Source organism: Rattus norvegicus, chromosome 17, assembly GCF_021556685.1.
Source record: "Rattus norvegicus strain SHRSP/BbbUtx chromosome 17, alternate assembly SHRSP_T2T, whole genome shotgun sequence".
Lineage (NCBI taxonomy): Eukaryota > Metazoa > Chordata > Mammalia > Rodentia > Muridae > Rattus > Rattus norvegicus.
In genome coordinates this window covers 92702263-92725956 of record NC_141550.1, presented here as the reverse complement: position 1 = coordinate 92725956, position 23694 = coordinate 92702263, and the positions used below count along the sequence as shown (strand labels likewise).

Genomic DNA, 23694 nt, shown 5'->3' with positions numbered 1-23694 from the left:
TAAAAAGATAAGAAAGAAAACGTCATATTCATCAAAGGAAAAATCCACCAAGATGAACTCTCAATCCTAAATGTCTATGCTCCAAATGCAAGGGCATATACATTCATAAAAGAAACCTTACTAAAGGTCTAATCACACCTTGTACCTCACACAATAATAGTAGAAGGGTTCAACACTGCTCTCTCATCAATGGACAGACCATGGAAATAGAAATTAAACAGAGACATAGAGAAATTAACAGAAGTTATGACCCAAATGTACTTAACAGATATTAATAGAACATTTCATCCTAAAACAAAAGGATACATCTACTTCTCAGCACCTCATGGTATCTTCTCGAAAATGAACCATTTAACCGATCATGGAAACAGAAATTCAACAGAGATGTAGAGAAACTAAAAGAAGTTAGGAAACAAATGGATTTAACAGATATTTATAGAATATTCCATCCTAAAAAAGGTTATACCTTCTTCTCAGAACCTCCTGGACCCTTTTCCAAAATTAACGATATAATCAGTCACTGAACAGGCCTGAACAGATACAGGAAGATAGAAATAGTCCCATGCATTCCGTCATATGCCCACAGACTAAGGCTGATCTGCAATAACAACAATAACGAAAGAACGCCCATATATACATGGAAGTTGAACAACGCTCTACTCACTTATAACTTAGTCAAGGAAAAAAATGAAGAAATTAAAAGACTTCTTAGAGTTTAATGGAAATGAAGGTAAAACATATCCAAACTTTGGGACACAACAAAAGCTGTGTGAAGAAGAAAACTCATAACTGTGACTGACTGCAAAAAAGAAAAAGACAGGGGAGAACACACACCATTTCCTTGACAGCACACATGAAAGCTCTAAAACAAATTGAAGCAAATGCACCCAAGAGCAGTAGAAGGTAGGAAATAATCAAACTCAGGGCTGAAATCAACCAAGTAGAAAGGAAAAAGGTCTATACAAAGAATCAACAAAACCAAGAGCTGGTTCTCTGAGAAAATCAACAAGATAGATAAACCCTTAGACAGACTAACCAGTGGGCACAGAGAGTGTGTCCAAATTAACAAAATCAGAAATGAAAAAGGAGAAAAAACAACAGAATCTGAGGAAATTAAAAAAATCATCAGGTCCTACTAAAAAAAGCCTATATTCAACAAAACTTAAAAATCTGGAGGAAATGGACAGTTTTCTAGACAAATATCAGGTACCAAGGTTAAACCATGAACAGATAAACCATCTAAATTACCCCATAACTCCTAAAGAGGTAGAACCAGTGATTAATAGTCTGTGAATCAAATAGAGCCCACCACGAGATTGGTTTAATGCAGAATTCTATCAGACTTTCATAGAAGACCTCATACCAATATTCTCCAAACTATTCCACAAATTAGAAACAGACAAAGCACAACAAATGTCTTCTATGAAGCCACAATTACTTATACCACAGAAAGACCCAACAATGAAAGAGAATTATAGACCAAATTCCCTAATGAATATCAACACAAAAATACTCAATAAAATTCTAGCAACCAGATCCAAGAACACATCAAAATGATCATCCATCATGAGGAAGTAGACTTCATCCCAGGAATAGAGGGATGGTTCAATAAATGGAAGTCCATCGACATAATCCACTTTATAAAAAAACTCAAAGATAAACACTACATGATCATTTCATTAGATGCTGAGAAAGGAATTGATAAAATTCAATACCCTTGCATAATAAAAGTCCTGAAAGATGAGGAATTCAAGGCCCATACCTAAACACAGTAAAAGCAATATACAGGAAACCAGAGCCAACATCACACTAAATGGAGACAAATGTTAAACAGTCCCACTAAAATTAGGGAATAGAAAAGCTGCCCATTCTCTCGCTATTTAATACTAAATATAGTTTTTGAAGTCTAAGCCAGAATAATCAGAAAACAAAAGAAGGTCAAAGAGATAGAAATTGGAAAGTAAGAAATCAAAATATCACTATTTGCAGATGATATCATAGTATACTTAAGTGATGACAAGAGTTCCACCAGAAAACTACTAAGCCTGATAATGAGCAAAGTGGCTGGATATAAAAATTAACTCCAAGATATCAGTAGCCATCCTCTACTCAAAGGTGAAAGAGGCTGAGAAAGAAATCAGGGAATGATACCCTTCATATTACTCCCAAATAATACATAATACCATGGTGTGACTTTAACCAAGACAGGGAAAGATCTGTATGACAAGAACTTCCAGTCTCTGAAGAAAGAAATTGAAGAAGATCTCAGAAGATGGAAAGACCTCTCAAGCTCATGGATTGGCAGAATTAATATGGTAAAAATGGCCATTTTGTCAAACGCAATGTACAGATTCAATATACTCTCCAAAATACCAACTGAATTCTTCATAGAGACAGTATGAGCAATTTGCATATTTGTTTGGAATAACAACAACAACAAACAAAACAAAACCAAACAAACAAACAAAAAGGAACGAAGGTAGTTAAAAGTACTCTCAACAATAAAAGAAAAGACCTTCTGGTGGAATCTCCATCCCTGACTTCAGCAGTATTACACAGCAGTAGTTATGAAAACTGCATGTTAGTTGTACAGAGACAGACAGATAGATCTGTGGAATTTAATTGAAAACCCAAAAATGAACCCACACACCTATGGTCACTTGATCTTTGACAAAGGAGCTAAAGCCATTCAATGGAAAAAAGATAGCATTTTCAAGAAATGGTGCTATTTCAACTTGATGTCAGTATGTAGAAGAATGCAAATAGATTCATTCTTATCACCCTGTACAAAGCTTAAGTCCAAGTGGATCAAGGACCTCCTCATCAAACCAGATACACTCAAACCAATAGAAAAAAAGTGGGGAAGAGTCTGAAACACATGGGCACTGGGGAAATTTTCCTGACTAGATCACCAATGGCTTATGCTCTAAGGTCAAGAATCTACAAATGGGACCTCATAAAACTACAAAGCTTCTGTAAGGCAAAGGACTTTATCATTAGGACAAAAAGGCAACCAACAGATTGGGAAAAGATCTTTACCAATCCTACAACTGAAAGAGGGCTAATATCCAAAATATACAAAGAATTCAAGAAGTTAGACTCCAGTGAGTCAGAGAACCCATGAAAAAATGGGGTAGAGTGTTAAACAAAGAATTCTCAGCTCGGGAATATTGAATGTCGGAAAAGCACCTAAAGAAATGTTCAACATATATTCGTAGTCATCCAGGGAATGCAAATTGAAACAACCGTGAGATTCCACCTCACACCAGTCAGAATGACTAAGAAAAAAAAAACTCAGGTGACAGCAGATGCTGGCAAGGATGAGGAGAAAGACGAACACTCCTGCATTGATGGTGGGATTTTAAACTGGTACAACCTCTCTGGAAATCCCTGGGTAGGTTCTTCAGAAAATTGAAAATTGGACTCTCTGAGGTTCCTGCTATATTTCTCTTGGCCATATTCCCAAAAGATGTTCCAACATAAAACAAAAACCCCAAAAGAACAACAATTCCAACCAACCAGAGCTCCTAGGGAGTAATCCACTACCCACAGAGTACACATAGACTGACCCATGGCTCCAGCTGCATATGTAGCCAAGCATGGCCTTGTTGGGTACCAATGGGAGGAGAAACCCTTTGTCCTGCCATGTCTGGACCTCCCACTGCAGTGGAATTTCAGGGCGGGGAGACAGGAAAGGTAGATATTTGGGGAGGGGAACAAGCTTATAGAAGAAGGGGGAGGGCAAATGGGATGGGGGATTATGAATATGATATCAGGAAAGAGAATAACATTTGAAATCTAAGTACAATTAAAAAAATAGAAAAGAAAAGAAAAATAAAGAAAAATTATCCAGTAAAAATAAAATAAAATAAAATAAAAAAATATAAAAAGAGCAAACTACAAAAATACAGTTACATACAATCAGCCTTAAGGGAACTAGCTCGGTGTATATGGGTGTTTGCTGGGCAAATATAGACATGAGTTTAAATCTCCATAAAAATCACATCTGACTACATATGTGCCTCTAAACTAAGCCTTGAGAGCAGCAGACAAAATATTGGTGCTGGCATGCCAACCTAGCTCCAAGTTCAGACACCATCTCAAAGGACTAAGCAGGACAATGATAGAGCAGGACACCCGAACTCCTCCTCTAGACTGTGCATGCGAACAAATGCTCACAACCAGGTGTACACACACACACACACACACACACACACACACACACACACACACACGCATAAAATATTCTTTGAAGAGTATTGAAGACAATGTTAACATAACTAAGGTAAAGAGAGGAGCCAATAAAACACCCGGTGTAGTCTCAGAGTGTCTCCTCAACACATCACATTGCAAAGACATCATGTCTGGATTCAGCCTCCTTTACCAAACTCACTCCAGAGAGCTGCTGCAATCCTCCAGCCACATGAGGATGCAACAAAAGGCACAGCCCACAAGTTAATGTCCTGGCTGACTGGCCTGTGGCAAAAAATACATAGCAGCCACTTCTTTCTTTCATTTCGCATGTTTGTTTTTGTTCCATGAGACAGACGCTCCTGGACCACAGGCTGGAATCATCATTTCCGAGTAGCCAAAGATTACTTGAAGTGATGATCTTCCTCCTCCACTTTAACAAATTTTATAATTAACATGGGCTCATCTTTATGAGACTATCCTGACTTTAACTTTGTCCTATGTCTGTCAGAGGACCCTGAGGAACTCTCATCACTCTGGGTCCAGGTAGCTTACCCAAGTCTAGATTTTTCTTATCGGACTGTTTTGTGCCAATTCCTACTTCAACTTTCAACCCCAATTCAACAGCAGTAAGATGTGGATACACAGGAAACTGCTACAGGGCACAACATGTCACCTTCACCAAAGATACACTGATCTCATACTTTTTCTTGACCCTCTGGGAATACATACACAGGGCCAGTTAGAATTAGAAAGCATCCTTGGTACATAATTAATTTGTTGGGTACTTGTCCTTGCCTTGCTAACATCCTGATGCACAAGTAATCAACTTCTGTTGTTGTGAATGTCAAACAGAAGGCATTTTGTTTGAGAGAAGAAGGACCCAGAGTTCCAGAACAAGGCACCATCTACTACATCAGTTTTTTATAGGTTCCTGGCTTAGGGGTGTTTACTTGATCATTTGGAACATATCAGCTCACTGTTTCTAGATCTTGAGCTTTGGTCAGAAGTCTCAAGCCTGAGGGCAGGCAATATGGGATTAATGGTGTCATATTCCTCTCAGCCCCCAAAATGGTAGTCTCATGCCCAGGGGTGCAATGAGCAATAGCATTTTGTCACAACAATCAAGGTAGTCAGGACTTACAATCCTTTAGCAACCACTTGTCGGAGTTCAAAAAGTAAATAGAATACATTGAATATGGACATGAATTATTACAAACTTATGAAGTCTGGGGTCCATGTGAAAAGCAAGACAATGTCCATCAACTTGCCATTGAATATCAGAATCCTTTAAAAACTGGAGTGCCAAAGCTCTGGCGTCCATTGTCATTCTCAGGATTCCTTGTTTGATTATTAATGACAAAAGTGTCCTTGTTGAAGATGGAGTGTTAAGTGTTTGAACATTGTTCCCATTAGGTGGTGCAATTTGGGGTTAATTATGGTCCTTGGGCAGGGGTACAAGTAGGAAGAAATGGGTAACTGGGTAACACTGGGGACAGACTCTTGAGTCAAACCTGCCCTCTAGTGCTCCAATGACCAAGACTAGCCTTCCTGTCCATGGAGACAGAAGCAGAGGAGAAGGAATGGACCGTGCCTAGCCACAGTGTTGGCTGCTCTTTGCTCTAACCTCCCAAGGAACCCTGTGACAATGGATAGACACCTGTCTACTTACAGCTCTTATTGAGGCTGCATTCTGTCCTTACAGGTACAGAAGCTGTTGCTTGGCTGGAAAGAAATTACAGTTTGAGGACACAGAAATTATACTTGGACATTCAGGAGCTGTTGGACCCTGACATAGTGAGTTTCTCCAACTTTGGACACTTCAACTTGCTCTTTTTGACTTTGGTTTCTGTATTTGCTGGCTTGAGTTATGCATTTACATTTCCATGTTTTTTATTATCTTCTATTTCACGTTTTATTAAATTATGTTTGCTATGTTAGAGTATTCTATTTTTTCACTTCATATGTATGACAGATTTGCATCCTCATATGCCTTGAGTACCATATCCCAGATGCATTCTGTGGAGGTCAGAAGAGGGAGTCAGGTTTTCTGGGTCTGGAGTTACAGGGGTTGTGAGTCTCTCACACCATCCCTAAGATTGATACAATAACATATTCACATAGCATAACTCAGTTGTGTAAGAAAATACAATCTCTCTATACCTGTCTATAGTTCCACTTCCCCGAAATCTGATTCCTTTGCTAACCTGACAGCTCATACTAATAAAATTATATAGAAAGACTTGTATCACTATTTTAAGTGGTGTATACCACCTGTGAGTGTGCTGTATAGGTGTGCTTAGAGTCGAGAGGTGTAGTAACCCCTGGAGCTGGAGTTAGGGTAGCTGTGGGCACCTGTGTTCTGAGAACCACCTACAGGTCCTCTGCCTGAGTAGCCAAATTTGGGAACTCCAGACGCAGATCGCCATCCTGCACAGTATAGGTTTTCGGGGATCTGTTCTCTTTACACCTTGTCTTGAAGCTGATATTCTAGATGCCTCTACTCAAAGAGAATGCTGAGATCAGGAGAGAGGATGGTGAGCTTTTCCAATTTAGTGGCTTTTAGTGTCTAGGATTCTCTCAGTTTGCAGTTGGTCCCTGACAACCGCCTCTATGTCACATTTTGCATCTGCTCCTTTGCAGTAGGTCCTTGTCCTTCCCTTCCCAATATGTAAAGTACATGTCTAGATTGTCTGATGTTTTTCTGAGCTTTTTTTCTCATCTCTTTAATGTAGGAATTTGAGCGTATCAACATGTTCTGGGGCCTGTTTTTAAATGTCTGTTTTATTTCTCATTGCAAGTTTGCTTCTAGCCATATAAAGGAGGGCCTGATCATGGAGCAGGACCCAGAGAGCCGAGACTCTATCGAGAACTTTACCACTGACTATAAGATCATAAGAACCCTGGGAAGGGGACGATTTTCAGTGGTAAAAATGGCCTATCACGTCCCAACCCTCACCTGTGTAGCTATAAAAGTTCTCAAGAACACCGAGAAGTGCTCCTCAGTGATGAGCAGGGAAGTTGACATTCTAAAGTCCCTGGGCCATCCTCATATCATCAAGGTGGTCGAAGTGGTCCAGACAAGAGAGGCCAACAACCTGGTCATGGAGCATGCCTCTCAGGGAGACCTACTGGACCGAATCCGGGAATGTGGATATTTAAAATCGTGGGAGGCCCGAAGAATGTTTAGACAGATATTAGAGGCAGTACAATTCTGCCATGACAATAATATTGTCCACCGAGACATAAAGGCCAACAACATTTTGATAGACGGAAGGTCGAATGCCAAGCTCTGTGATTTTGGCCTAGCTGCTAAAACACTTCCTGGGCAGAAGCTGATTGATTTCTGTGGCACGCTGCCATACTGTGCGCCAGAATTCTTTGAAGCTGAGGAATATGAGGGCCGCCCATTTGACGTATGGAGTGTAGGTGTCCTCCTCTTCTTCATGGTGACTGGGCACTTGCCTTTCCTAGGCAAGTCATTTGCAGAGGTGAGGAGACAAATCAGTTCAGCCAATTTCAGCATTCCGCCTCACGTTGCCAACGATATTTTCAATGTTATAGTGGAAATGCTGATGATAAATCCCAGCAGGAGGCCCACCATCCAGCAAATTATGATGCGCCCCATGATCAAAGACAGCCAGGCCTACTCACCACCGACATCCATACAGACGTTCACAGGAACACCAAGCCCTAGCACCATCAAAGCCATGAGAGTCATGAGGCATACACCTGAGAAAAGCACTGAGTCTCTGATAGACCCAAATATCAACGAGGTGCTGGCAACATACTTGATTCAACAGCACAAGCCACTCAGGAAAGTCTGCACACACCACCAAGTGGAGCCAGGTCTAGAAGATCTTCACTCCTTCCCTCGTTTTCTTAAGAGAAAGGGACCTCTTCTCTCCTCCTTCACCTTGTCCTCACATTCATCCAATATTCGGGAGAAGGAGGATAGGAAGAATTCCAGGAAGGTTGTCAGAAGGCATGCTGTAGGCTACCAGCAAACAAGGACCAACACCGTCCAGCTCGATCTCCTGGACTGTCCTATAGCTGAAGAATTCAGGGATAACAGGCTGCAAATCAGGAAGACATTCTCAGACTCCAAGACTGTGTTGTCTTGTAGTCTAACTGAACATATCCAGTCACCTCGACTTCAATACACCTATTCCACTACAGCAGACCGGAATGTGTCCTCCTTCATACCGCCACATGATTTCTGTGCATCACTGCAGACACCTAAGGGGATAAGCCTTGCAGGCTGCTCTGGAGATACCTGGCAGAGAGAGACACTCGTGGACAAAAACATCTTCATCTAGGAAGAGGCCATGGTTCATGAAGATACCGTCACTAGTGGCCAGCCACAAGTTCCTTGCCCAGCTTCCCGTCGGGGATGGCGTCACCACTGGAAGGGGTTTAAAAAGACAATTAGTAGAAGCCTTCGAAACCTGTGCTGCTGTCTGCCACCACCATCAGAAAATCAAGTCTCCTGCAATAACTTGGCTCTCAGGAAGAGAGGAGAACATTGTGTCACCCACAGAACCAGGTGGGTGCATGTCCTCATTCATTTCATCCATATTCCCTCCTGTCCTTTGTGACAAATGAGGATGGTCCTTGAGGCACACAGAAACTTGACAAACTGTAACTTCAGAAAGATTAAGTCCATAGAAACCCCTGAAGGGTGATCTGATGCTTTGTGAGTCATAAGGGGAATCAGAGACACTGATTAAAGCAGGACGAGAGGGAGGTGGGGGCATGCCCAAATGGGGCAGAGAGTCCTAAGAAAACCAGTGGGGTGCTATGACTCTTTATGGAAAGCACAGGAAGTTCTCTGTTTTTCAGACACCAAGAGCCTCTTTTCTGTCTTTTTGTTTTCAAGTCCTGAAGAACAGCAGCCTCAGCTCCCTGGCTTTTAAGCCAGTGGTGGGGGTTGGCCTGGCTGAAAATTATACAGTCTCAGAGGAGCCAGGCCAGACGTCCAGGTGCCTGTGTGCTTGCAGGCCCCTTCTCCAGAGGAAGAGCATTCCACACCACAGCAAGGTCTCTCCAGGTAAAGCCCCAGGCAGGAAGGCCTGCCTTTTCACTGTGTCTTGCTCAGAAGGGAGGGATGAAGTAGAACAGTGCCCTAAAAGTGTCAGTGGATCAGTAGCCCTCTGCCCTCTCTTCTAGCAGAGGTAAACATCAGAGATTGATCTGTGGGACTGTACTGTTCTTTGCTTCCTGTTTCTTGCAGAGAACATGGTCTGCATCATGAAGTAGACTTCTCAGAAAAGTCTCCCTAGTCAGCCCATCAGACCTGAGCTAAAATGGGTTCCCAGGTTGAATATGAGACCTCTATGTCTCCTCTGAAGGGAATTCTCCTGTCAAACTTTGACCAGACCCTCACCCATCCCCACTGCCCTGCAAATGATATCACAGTTTATATTGCTTAAGTCCTCAGACCCAACTCAGGGTAAAGCTTACAAAACCCATACTGTGGAGTGACTCCCAAGGCAGCTGTGCCCTCTCTCTCACCAGTTCTGCCCTGTAATTACTCACCTCTCTATGTTTGCTCCCTCAAGGCCAACTTTCAAATGTGTAACAGGATTCCTACCTGTGTCACAGCCTCCTCGAAGGAGGAGGGACAGGTGTTATGAGCAGAGTCAAAAGAATAACTTAATGATGGAGAAGCAAACTGGTGTGGCCCTAGCTCATGCCAGCTTCAGGCCTCCACTGGAGTATGCATCCCACTGGATAAATCTACCCAGGCTGCTTCCATTAACCTGAGAATTTGCACACTGCTTTTTTATGCCCAGTGAAACAGCCTTGCAATTCCTTTGTGAGAGCTTCTGGGAAGCTTTCCCTGTCCCTCCTACTGTTACATTTGTTAAGATATCATCTCCTGTGTTCTTTTTAACTAGACTGTATCAACATCTTCCACAGCATGAGGTGTACAGAATACCATATGACTGACATGGAGGGTCCCTCTGTCCCAATGTCCCTCTTAATTTGTTCAAAGGACATCAAGGATCCTGGCATAGTAATCCTGCAGTGATATGTGCTGAGTTTAACAGCATGTCCCTATAGTACTCCACCATTGTGATCACATACATATTTCTCATGTGCTTTATCCCCTGAGCTACAGGAAATTCTCTTACGACAGACAATCGTTTCCTCTCTAATTTGAGTGGGAAAGCATATCATATTCCACTCTGGAGCAAGAAGAGCACTATATGAACTCGTGTATCTGAACCCACAATGCACAAGTCTGGGAAAGTTCATTAAAGGGGTTCTTTGCTGGCCTCTAGCACTGAACCAGGTTAGCTACTCAGACAAAACCAAGGAAAACCTCTCACAGACACTGGCCAGCCTAGGTTTTAAGAGTTGGCCTCACACCCTGATGATTCCTTGTCATCCATACCCTGATATTAGAAGCCCTAGAGTCTATATCTCTGTCAGTGTGTCTGTCTTTACTTTTACATAAACTACTTCCATTCAGGTTGGTCTCAATGCATGTTTCTTATACTGGACTCCTAGAGAGCCATGTACCCCTCAGGATGGCCTTAAGTGGAAAACACAAAATAGAAACATCAAATATAAAATCCCAATTGATGGAAATAGATTCACAAAATTAAAAACCAACAGATGAAAAACACTAACCACTCCAATAAAAAGCCTTAATATATCACTCTTAATTCTAACAGACTCACAGGTGTATGCTAAGGGAACATATTCCATGTACAATAGACAGAAGAAATTGGTTCTTATTTTATGATATGTTTATGTAAATTAAGCATACTTTCATTTTTTTTCTGACATTTGTTTTTTTTTTTTCCTATTTTGGAATAGTGTTGCTATGCTGGTTTTAGTGTTCACACAGTCAAACCTAAAATTCAGAGAGAATACCACTCGGGATAGAATGAAAGCCCAGGCTACCTTTGTCTTCCTCTTGATCTTGCTGCCTCTGTTCCTCCTTTCGTGTAATGCTATGCTGCGAACATTTCTGTTTTCATCAAGGTCTCTTAAATCCCAACAGGCCACCTTGTAGCTAAAGATTACCTTGAGCACGATCCTCTTCTTCCTGTCTCTAATTCTGCAATGTAGAAGTTTCAGTTCTGAGCCACTCTACCCTGTCAAGTAACACAACTTCAAGGCCAGTATAGGCAAGAGGAAGTACCAGGCTGAGTGCAATCCTGTCAGAAAAGGGACATTCTAAATATTTTTACCTGGCAGATCTGGTCTCTGCAGCTGGGGAGATGGATGTTGGGTAAAGTGTCACAGTGCAACAAAAGGACTCTGGAAATCAGACAAGGAAGAATCATGGTGTCATCTTAGGCCTTGAGCTTAACAGAGGCAGGTGTGGCAGATTGATGAGCTGAGATTACTGACATATTACTCTGTCTCAATATTGAGGTAAAATAGCATTTGATGATTATTCCTGGCCTTCACGTATGAGGACAAACAGACAGACACCAACACACAAACAGACACACGCATGCACACACGCACACACACACACACAGAGAGACAGACAGACAGAGAGAGACAGAGAGAGAAAGGGAGAGAGAGAGACTTGTAACTCTGAGGTAATGTATGCATCATGCACACATTAACTCTTTATAGATCTATCTAGAGTTTTCCAACTATGGAGTGTCTAAATTTTATAGTCATGTCTGTCTATTTCTTGGCCAGTGAACATAAACCTAAGTCCCGTGGCAAAAAACCTACTAGGGTTTACTAGTGATGAATATTTTTTTCTTCCTCTTGTTTAACTCCAGTTTTCTTTATGCAGTCCAGACAGCCAAGGACTTTTGATACTGCTGGACAACGGACTGGACACAATGAGTGGCCTGATGAGTGGACACTTGGACCATTTGGGACTCACCTGGACTAAAATCCATGTATAACTAAAGGGTCTTCAACATCCTGCTCCTTCCGCTAGGAGGGCAGATGAAAGGAAGATGCTCCGAGATATAGATTTCATGGGGCTTTTTTTTTCTGTGTGTTTTCTTTTGAAGATTGTAAGGTTTGTTTTTTATTCCTCTTATTTGTATATAATTTTGTTCATACATTTGTATTTATTTAATATTTTAATGTTTTAATTGAAACAGTGACATCACCTCCCTCTTTTGTACCTCCTCTCCAAACTCTCCCAGCTATCCTATATCAAACATTTCTCATGCCTTCACTCTTAAGTTGATGGACTCCTTTACGTGATTAAATTTGTTATATATTTTTACATATCTTGTGTATCCACAAATATAAGTATACCTGCAGAGCCCATATTTGTTGCTTGTGTATATATTTGTTCAAGACTGACTACTATGTATTTGACAACATGGTACTTTCTATTTTTACCTTTTGATATTTTCTCTTCCCAATCTTAAAATTCTTTTTCTGTCTAATGGTTTCTTGCCACTTTTATTTAACCTAAATTATTTATTTTCTTCTTTTGCCTCCTTTCTATACTCCCCCCCATCTTTGATTCTACTACAACAAAGACCACTGCCTGTGGGAAAGACTCACTCTTCAAAGAGCCAGAGTTGTGGGTCAATTGAAGACCAGTGGAAAAGTTCCACTGCTAACCTTCAAGCACAATGACCCCTCCCTTCCAGGGAATAGTCAGTTCCCACAGAACTGCAAGCCAAACTGTTAAACAAAGCTACCTGTGATTTCCAACTCACCTCTCCTTCCCCTCTGGGAAAGCAGGAATGGTTCACTGATCACTAGTCAGTAGGAGGTCACTTCGCCCATCAATAATACCCTGCCTATTTACCAACTGTTTGAATTCTGCAGCAATTGTTAGAAAGGTATATAACTCCCTGTCAAAGTCTATTCAGGGTCACCTCCCTTTAAGTGGGAAGGCCTCAATAAGGCAGAATGAACTCCTCTTGCTATTGTATAGATGACTTGTCTCCATGAATCTCAATCAAGAGGTCCTTGAATCGGTTCAGTTTGGACCTCACATTGGTGTATTCAACTGGAAACTTGCTTCTTCTGTGGGACCCATGGGAGAGTGGTGAAAGGGAGTAGTGGCAGTTACAGCTATGTACTGAGGTTGACTTCTCTGTGCTCTCTCTATCTAGCTTCATTGTGTTCTGGTTTTGGCTCTTTTCTTGCTTGCAAGCATCAGGAGGGCTCACAGAGGCTAGGTAACAGTACTTTGATCTGGCAAGAGGCCAGCAATGTCAGAGAACTTTGATCCAGTGTAGGGCAGCAAAGTCACCAGAACCTGTGTGCATCTCACTTCTGGCAGGAGCAGATAGCCTGAGTTATCCCATCCATGGCAGAGATGGGTTGGTCCGAGTACTTCGCCGTTGAAAAGGGACACTTGGTCTGTGTGTTAATTGTTCTTTTGTTGCATTCTTGCTTTCATGTTTTGGACTTGGACTGATGAAAATTTTGGACATGGGACCAATTGGTTTCTCATCTTAACCTTATTCTGAGTCATTTTCAAGAATTTAGGACTAAGGACCACTTAATGAAACTTGGAGTGGCCTGCTTTTGATGTTAAATGGCCACCAGGAGAGAGACCTTTTAACTCCCCAAGGTGTCAGCAATAGAGGATAAAATGTTTCAGACATTTTCCCTCCTCCCCAACCCCTACCTTCTAAACACTTCTTCTTCACTAGAAACAACAAAAGCCTACTTCAGCCCAGCACCCAGCTCCTTCATTATTGACAGTATCAGCCTTAGGGCTGGAGAGATGGCACAGAGGTGAAGAGAACTGTGTGCTCTTCCAGAGCTCCTGAGTTTAATGCCCAGCAGACACTTGTTGAATTCTCTTTTTCTTTAGGATTGGTTCAGAGTTTCATGGCTCACAAGGTCACAAGGATTTAACCCCTTTTTCCCTGCTCTTCTGCTCATTGCTGACACAGTGCAAACTGGCATCCAGCATCCCTGACAGGAGAGGCTCCATGTGGGCAAAAGTATCTTTCAACAGAGCTTACAAATGGCTCCTGGCCCCACAAGGAACCCACCCAGATTAGGGCTTCAATTCAATAACGGGTAGGGAGTGTCTCCAGATTTGCCACCAGGCTCTATAAGCATATCTCAATAATAATTTGTCACAGGTTCACATATGATATTAAATAAGAGCAAACAAAATTCTCATATGATAGCCCTGACTTTCATCAATTAAGTTCGTACCAAATGTTAGAGAAAAGTTAAGTTGCAGGGAGATTGTAGAAGAGTGCAGATCACGATAGAAAGAATTAATTAGACCACTTCCAGCCAACAAACCACCTGATCCAGGACAAAAGAAATTCAAACCTTCAAAAAATTTACATTGACACTCATGACTACCCCTACAATTCTGACTGATGATTCAGTAATGCCTACAGGCTTCATTATCAGAGTTTTCACTGGCTGAGATGTTTTCTACCACCTGTTTTCCTAAACCTTGCAACTCTCCCACCTGACCCTGACTTGGGACTGTCCACTCCATCAATGTGACGAGGTTGTGGCACAGGTGTTCAGTACCTGACCTGACTTGAGGAACACTCCTTTGTCAGAAACAGAACAGACCTGGGTTATGGACAGAAACAGCTTCATCCATGGGGGTCAGAGGAGGGCAGGGGCAGTGGTGACAATACAAATGGAGGTAATCTGGACTCAGTGTCTTCCTCCAAGCACTTCATTTCAAATGGTCAAACTAAGAACATTAAAACAGGCCCTCATCATGGGAAGAGGACTGGTTGTTAACATCTTCAGGGACAGCCAGATAGGCATTTACAACTGCTATGTGCATGGAAACCTTTGCCAAAAGATCCAATGGCTAGAGATAACAGCTGGGCTGATAAGGCTGCTTAGGATGCAACCTTAAAGTAAAGAGTCATCTCTAGATTGGCCACTGTCCTAGCAAAACTGCCCAGAACAGCTGATATATGTAGAAAAAGAAATCAAATGGGCTCATGACGATCGACTAAAGGTAAGGTAACAGTACCCACCTCTTTAACAAGAACTGTTCCAAGAAAGATCCAGAGTCACTGACAAATGACAAACTTGAATGCTTGCCAGCTGACCCAGGTTTAGAGCACTTAATGTAATAGGATCAGATAATGGGGACTGCCTTTGTATTTCAGGTAAGTCAGGGACTTGCTGAGGTCTTGGGGACTAGTTTGAAACTCCACTGTGCATATCATCCCCAGAGTTCAGAAAAGTTAAAAAAGATTAATAAAATTCTAAAAGAGACCTTAATTAAATTAGCCTTGGAGACTGGTGGGGACTGCATGATGCTCCTTCCCTCTGCCCTATATTAGATATAGATGGCCTTCTAGCCCCCATTGTGTCTAGCCTACAGTTGACAGCTATTACAGAACTTAAAAATGATAATTTAATATTTAAGGTCAGAGCTACCCAATAGATTCATGAATATGTTTGCCCTAAATTATGTACCCTCTATGAAGCAGGCCTGGTTCCAAAACCTCACAAGTTAAGATTTCAACAAGATGAGCCTAAACTGAGGTGAAAAGGACATTTCATCATCCTGTTGAACACAGTCACCACCTGGGTGCACTACAACCATGCCGGACCTGCTCCTCCACTGAAGGAGACTACCTGGCTCTAGCTGTAGGAAAATAGAGGTTCAAACGCACACCAACCCCCTCAAGTCAAAGTTGACTCAGTCTCAGTCCTCAGTCTATTGTCCCTGCTAACTATATGTCTGTATGGACTGTGTGTCTTAATTTCCCGTTATGAAGGTACTCTAGCTGGACCCTTGCTAAGTTAATATAGTCCAGTTAATGATCTTAAGACAACACTAGGTGTAGCTGCAAATAGGGAGGCAAAATACAAGCTGGAGGACTGTAAGCTTCAAGATGGTAGCTGTGGTAAAAGACAATGGGGGAATGAAAGAGTCATAGTTGGGGTCGATCTAAGGCCAGTGGGAAAGTTTCCCCACAAACCTCCATGCACACAGACCCCTCCCTTCCAAGGAGTAGTTAGTTTCCTGAGCATCTATAAGCCAGACTGTCAGACAAACCCACCTGTAACTCCACAGACCTCTCCTTGACTCCCAACTGTGCCAACTGGAAAGTCCACAATGGTCCACTGATCACGAGTCAGCTTGAATGTCACTTCACCCCATCATTAATACCCTGCCTAGTTACCAATGTTTGAATTCTGTCCCAATAGTTTTCAAGGTATATAACTCCCTATCAGAGACTGCTCAGGGTCATCTCCTTTGACCTGGGAAGACCCAGGCATGCCAGATTAAATTACTCTTGCTACTGCATAGATCACTGTTTCCATGAGTCTCACTGGAGAGACCCTGAAGAGCTTCATTTCGGACCTCACAAGATGAGGTGCATGTATGACCAGGGAACACTACAACACATTACAATGAAGACAATGAAATTCAATATGATGAAAGTGGAGAGTCAAAACTTTTAATACTCTTAAAAATGTGAAGCCCAACAAATTAGTCTCTACATGGACACTCAACATGCACACATCCACACAAATAAGTGCATACATATCTATTGTGGCTATTCCTAGTTGTCAACTTGACTATATCCAGAATGAACTACAATTCAGAATTGAAAGGTTCACCTTTGATACTGATCTTAAGGCTGGGAGATAGAAGTATTTGACGTGTATCTTGGCATGGAGATCTTGGGGCATAGTGCCTATGAATTCCAGGAGACTAAGGCAAGGCAATCTTAGAGTTCAAGGTCATCTGGGACAAAGCAAGTTCCAGACACCTTCTGCTGGAGACCTACATAAGGACTTTGGAATAAGGAAGGTTCTCTCTTCTTAGCCTGCCTGTCTTGTGGGACTAAGACACTGCTATATCCTTGGACACCATTCACAGCTGCTGCTGACCATGGTTGGGGAGTTGGACTACAGACTGTATGTCATCAACAAGTTCCCTTACTATACAGAGACTACCTATAAATTCTGTGAGTCTAGAGAACTCTGAGCAATACATAAGTTGGTACCTGGAATGGTTCCAGAGGAGCAGATGTGTAAATACGAGACTTTTAAGAATGTGGAGTTGGTTTAATAATTCACCAGCTCCTACAACTACTGAAACCTCCACACATACTCTCTCTTCTGGGGGTCAGAAAATATTGAAGATCTGTGGTTGATACTGTCTTTCAAACTTAAAGAAGCCAATGCCTTTGATTATCTTCATGACTTTGGTGATTAGGTATACAAAATTTTCTACAAGTTGAAGGAAAAACAGAAAATGATTTTGCTGGCTTGATGCTGTTAGTATCTCTGGAAAAATGGATGAAGGAAACGAATGAGCTGTATGATAAAATTAAATGGCTCCAGATGCAAGTAAACAGTGTAAAATTTACTAAGTGTGTCCTTGGAGAAAAGTTTTCTTTAGCAGTCATAGATCTTGAGTTGCAGAACATCAAACTTCAGTCCTCTTTAGTTTGGCTGAATTGGAGTGAAAATTCAAGCTTCAGCAGTTACAGTAAAGACATTAACTGACAAAGAATGGGATCCTATCACTTGAAATGGGGTGTGTGGAAGGACCCTGTTGAAGATGAGAATTTTGAATCTTCAGATTCTCATGGTTTGATCACACCAGTGGAAGTGTAACCTCACCCTTGAAATAACGCCTTTTTCACATGAGGAATTTAGTCCTACAGAGTCTGATAAACCAGCAGTGACTTTCACTAACGAAAATGTCAGACAGACTTTCTGCCTCGACCTTTCTGCAGGGACAGACTGCTAGCTAGTCTGCTTCCTGGAACATACTATATCTTGAGGCTTAGCAGAGGATCCACTGCACTCTGAACATTAGACGTAATATCCTGACGTGTATCAGAAGAACTACTGCACTCAGAACATTTGATACCGCATGCTGAGGCATCCCAGGAAATCTGCTACACCCAGGGCATCTGACAACACAATTTGAGACATCCCAGGAGATGTAATGCACACAGGACACCACAGGTGAGGGCATCCCAAGATGTCCTCTTTATACAGGGCAACTGGGGAATTGACACCACAATCTGGAGGCCTCCCAGGGTCTCTGTGACATGCAGGGCAGTTGCCAAAATCAATAAAAGGCCTCCCTGTCCTGTGGCTGCCCTCAAGGAAAGAGAAACCACAGTCCATTGTCACCCCCCTCCATCTGTGTCCCCAGAACAGCTTCACGCAGGACACAGTTTGAATGTTCCTCTGAAGACGCCACAGTCTGAAGGCCTCCCAGGAGATCTACTGCAGCCTGCGCAACATATCAGCAGCTTCTCTGCCCCTTTGAATATCCTCCAGTTGGAAGGCCCTCACAGGAGGTCTGCTACAGACAGGGCCACAGTCCTGACAGGAGCCCTGTTGGAAACCAGGGACCAAGGAGTCAGACTCCAGAGTCACCTTCTTTTCAGCACCTCATGGTATCTTCTCAAAAACTGACCATATGACGGGTCATAAAACACACCTCAACAGATACAGGAAGATAGAAATAATCCCATGCAATCCATCATATTCCACAGACTAAGGCTGATGTTCAATAATAATAATAATGAAAGAACACCCACATATACATGGAAGTTGAACAATGCTCTACACACATATACCTTAGTCAAGGAGGAATAAAGAAAGAAATTAGAACACTCCTTAGAGTTAAATGAAAATGAAGGTACAACATACCCAATCTGATGGGACACCATTGAAGCTGTGCAAAGAGGAAAACTCATAGCTGTGATTGCCTGAAAAAAGCAAAAAACAGGAGAGAGCACAAATCAGCAGCTTGACAGCACACCTAAAATCTCCAGATCAAAACAAGGCAACTGCAACCAAGAGCAGTAGAAGGTAGGAAATAATCATTCTCAGGGCTGAAATCAACCAAGTAGAAACAAAAAGGTCTATACAAAGAACCAACAAAACCAAGAGCTGGTTCTCTGAGAAAATCAATAAGATAGATAAGCTCTTAGACAGACTAACCAGAGGGCACAGAGAGTGTGTCCAAATTAACAAAATCAGAAAGAAAACGGGAGACATAACAAGAGAATCTGAGGAAATTAAAGAAAATCATCAGATCCTATTAAGAAAGGCCAAATTTAACAAACTTAAAAATCTGGAGGAAATGGACAGTTTTCTAGACAAATACCAAGTACCAAAGATAAACAAGGAATAGATAAACTACTGAAATTACCCCATAACTCCTAAAGAATTAGAACCAGTTATTATAAGTCTGTGAATCAAAAAGAGCCCACCACAAGATGGGTTTAATGCAGAATTCTATCAGACCTTAATAGAAGACCTCATACCAATGCTCTCCAACCCATTCTACAAAATAGAAAGGGAGAAAGCACCACCAAACGCCTTCTATGAAGTCACAATTACTTATACCTAAACCACAGAAAGACCAAACAAATAAAGAGAACTACAGATCAATTTCCCTTTTGAATATCAATGCAAAAATACTCAATAAAATTTTCGCAACAGGATCAAAGAATACATAAAAATGAACAACCGTCATGATCAAGTAGCCTTCACCCCAGGAAGAGAGGGATGGTTCAATATGTGGAAGTCCATTAACAGAATTCACTTTATAAAAAATCCTCAAAGATAAAAACCACATGATCATTTCAGTAGATGCTGAGAAAGCAATGGACAAAATTCAACACCCCTTCATAATAAAAGTCCTGGTATAAAGGTCGGTACCTAAACGTAGTAAAAGCAATATACAGCAAACAGTAGCCAACATCAAACTACATGGAGAGAAACATGAAACAGTCCCATTAAAATCAGGGAGTAGACAAAGCTGCCCAATTTCTTGCTGCTTATTGAATATAGTTCTTGAAGTCTTAGCCAGAGTAATCAGACAACAAATGAAGGTCAAAGAGATACAAAGAGGAAAGGAAGAAGTCAAAATATCACTATTCGCAGATGATATGATAGTATACTTAAGTGACCACAGAAGTTGAACCAGAGAACTACTAAGCCTGACAAACAGCAAAGTGGCTCGATATAAAATTAACTCAAACAAATCAGTAGCCATCCTCTATTCAAAGGATAAACAGGCTGAGAAAGAAATTAGGGAAATGATACCCTTCATATTAGTCCCAAATAATATATAATGCCATGGTGTGACTTTAACCAACAGAGTGGGAAAAGATCTTTAACAATCCTACATCTGATAGAGGGCTAATATCCAAAATATACAAAGAACTTAAGAAGTTAGACTCCAGTGAGTCAGATAACCCTATGAAAAAAATGGGGTACAGAGCTAAACAAAGAATTCTCAGGTGAGGAATATCGAATGTCGGAGAAACACCTAAAGAAATGTTCAGCTTACATCTGGAGTCATCCAGGGAATGCAAATTGAAACAACCCTGAGAATCCATCTCATACAAGTCAGAATGACTAAGATAAAAACTCAGGTGACAGAAGATGGTGGAGAGGATGTGGGGAAAGAGGAACACTCCTCCTTTGTTGGGTGGATTGCAAATGGGTACAACCTCTCTGGAAATCCCTCTGGAGGTTCGTCAGAAAATTGAAAATTGGACTATCTGAGGACCCTGCTATACCTCTCCTGGCCGTATTCCCAAAAGATGTTCCATCATAAAACAAAACCCCCAGGAAAACAACAATTCCAACCAACCAGAGCTCCTAGGGACGAATCCACTACCCACAGAGTACACATGGATAGACCCATGGCTCCAGCTTCATGTAGCAGAGCATGGCCTTGTTGGGTACCAATGGGAGGAGAAACCCTTTGTCCTGCCAAGTCTGGACCTCTCACTGTAGAGGAATTTCAGGGCAGGGAGACAGGAAAGGGAGATGTTTGGGGAGGAAAAAAAATTATAAAAGAACTGGGAGGGTGAATGGGATGGGGGTTATGGATATGAAACCAGGAAAGGGAATAACATTTGAAATGTAAATACATTTTAAAAAAATAGAAAAGAAAAAGAGAAATGTAAGTAAAAATACCCAATAAAAATTAAAATGAATAATAAAAATAAATAAAAAAGGAGCAAATTTAGAGAAAAAGATGTTATATACAATTAGCCTTAAGGGAACTAGGTCAGTGTATATGGGTGTTTGCTGGGCAAACATAAACCTGAGTTTAAATCTCCATAAAAATCACATCTGACTACATATGTGCCTCTAAACCAAAGCCTTGAGAGCTGTAGACAAAATATTGGTGCTGGCATGCCAACCTAGCTTCAAGTTCAGACACCATCTCAAAGGACTAAGCAGGATAATGATAGAGCAGGACTCCTGAACTCCTCCTCTAGACTGTGCATGCGAACAATGCTCACAACCAGGTATACACACACAGACACACACAGACACACACACACACAAACACACACACACGCACATAGACACACACACTCGCATGCGTAAAATATTTTTTGAAAAGTATAGAAGACATCTAGTCATATTGAAACCCATTTCTGGCTCTGCCTTCTCCCTGCATTTTCTCTTAAGTTCTTTAACATCATCTGACAAGGGCATATTCTATTTATTTATGATCTGAATTTCTTCTAGAAGACAGCTGTCCTAAGAGGTGATATTCACCTGCTTTTGAAAAGTGTCTCTTGCACAATAGATACTTAACAGATCTTTATTAAATACATATGCTGTATATGAAATTTATTGTTTGGGAAGTATCTTAATGGAAACTAAATTGGAGAAACCCATCCCCCTCATGTCCTCTCACAAAGTCTCTCAATGTCTGTATGTATTAGTAAAAATGTGGATGACAGCAAGGAGCAACAGAAAAGTTACCTGCAAAGCTCTTTACATACAGACACCCCCTACCAATTAACTACATAACAACATCTTTATTATTATAAGATTACTAGGTGTGGATTAGTATAAGGTTACTAGATGTGGAAGTTAACATAAGGGTAGAACATCCAAGGGCCTTCAGGAAGAAAAGACACAAATCACTGTGCCTTACCAATCTGTTAAACAAACCCTGGAGTAAATGGAAAATGAATTTGATGCTTAAAGAAATACTCGCCAGAATTCAACATAAATGGTATTCAACACGAACCAACAACTTTTTTTTTTCTCACACATCTATCATGCAAGAGCAGATCTCTCTCTGTCTGTGTTGTGTGTTTGTGTTTGTGTGTGTGTGTGTTTTAGAGAGAGACAGAGAGACAGATAGAGACAGAGACAGAAAAGAATGACTTGCTGATTTGTTTGTCTCTCTCAGGATTGGAAAAAGATAATTTTCCTGACTGCCTGAGCTCCAACCCTTCATGAATGTTGGCTTCAGGTGGCACAGGAAATCTCCCTGGTTCATTTCCCTATAATATTAGCATCTCAGCCACCTCTCCAGAGATGAGCATGAACCAGGAAGGGTGGTGTGTGGAGTGCAGTAGCAGGTGTCACAGGCAGGGAAAGGAGAGCAGGAACTTGGAGCACCTGAGTGAGAATGAGATGGGCCCAAGGCTCAAAGTGAGACACCCTCAACCTGTCAGTTCCCTCAATCACCTGCTGGGAAGGACCAGGCAGGCTGAGGGTAGGGAACTTCCAGTTGAGACTACCTTGGGTGAAGAGACCCCTGAGGGCTCTGGCCTGCAGAACCAGCCCCCTGCTTAGTAAAGTTTGCATGGGGTCCGCACCACTGCCAGAGCCCTGGGGCCAAGGGACCGCCTCAGTAAGCAATCATGCAGGGCTCAAGTTCAGTGAACCCGGGCAGGACAAGCACTGGCCACCAACCTTTCCCCTGGCGCGGTACAACCCGGCAGAGTAGCCCTCCACCTTCCCGCCATGCCCTGGTGAGGTCGAGACCCTGATCCTCTAAAGCAGCCTGCTCCCTTCTTTACCTCAGCTCTGTGGTCCGAGGCGGGATATCACCCTGGCAAGGGAATCCCGACCTGCCTAACCTGCCTGGTCAACCAGAGCTGTTACTCCGCTCTCTTAGGTAACCAAGGAAACAGGGTTTCCACACCTTCCTTAGCCCTGACCCAGACTAGATCTCTATACCTGCACACAGGCGCCTTTTCCTGCGCTTTGATTCCCTCTCTGCTGGGAGGGCGGGCACAACCTGGTCGCCAGTGTGACGCGCTGGGAATCTCAGCCAATGAGAGGAAGAAGGCGGGACCACTGCAGAGGGGCGGGCCTCGTGCCTCATCTCTGAGTCCCACCCCTCCCAGTGACTGCTTCTAAAAGCACCAAGTCTCTTGTTTCTAATGTAAGTGCAGGTTCACTGGAAAAACTACATCTGTGTTGAAGACTGCTCAAAGTGCCTGAATAGTACTGGAGCACTAAGCAGGGGATGAATCATCGGTAGCCAAAATTATCTTGTACTATCTTTGGGGTCTTTAAACTTATTACCAACCTTTGTAGCTGACCTAGGATCTTTGGGCCTGTTATATAAAACATTTGAAATGTATTGTTGAACTCAGCCAACGACTGGCTTTTCAGTAATGCGGAAAAGAAGAATATCATCAGCGGGACATTTTCCTGCTGTGCTGTAGGCTGCCCACCAAATGTTCTTTCCCCTGTATTTGTGTATTGACTTATGTTCTTTTGTTCGAAGGCTATAAGACCTCATGCCAACCTCTTCCCCAATAGAGTCATTAATTCTGGGAAACC

At 42.0% G+C, this 23694-nt stretch overlaps 1 protein-coding gene and 1 long non-coding RNA gene across 3 annotated transcripts in view; one reads left to right on the top strand and one right to left on the bottom strand.

The window, feature by feature from the left end:
- Positions 1 to 23133, bottom strand: part of LOC148000325 (uncharacterized) — a 69454-nt gene extending 46321 nt beyond the window's left edge. For both annotated transcript variants that reach the window (XR_015641948.1, XR_015641949.1), the window contains exons 1-2: positions 23083 to 23133; positions 18781 to 18839 (exon numbers count right to left, since the gene is read on the bottom strand). This is a non-coding gene — a long non-coding RNA (uncharacterized LOC148000325). The remainder of the gene's footprint in view (positions 1 to 18780; positions 18840 to 23082) is intronic.
- On the top strand, positions 4526 to 8592 carry LOC148000326 (sperm motility kinase X-like). Its single transcript, XM_087591906.1, has one exon. It carries the CDS (start codon positions 6945 to 6947, stop codon positions 8508 to 8510), a length of 1566 nt encoding a protein of 521 aa, XP_087448032.1. The 5' UTR covers positions 4526 to 6944; the 3' UTR covers positions 8511 to 8592.
- Positions 23134 to 23694: the final 561 nt, after the last annotated feature.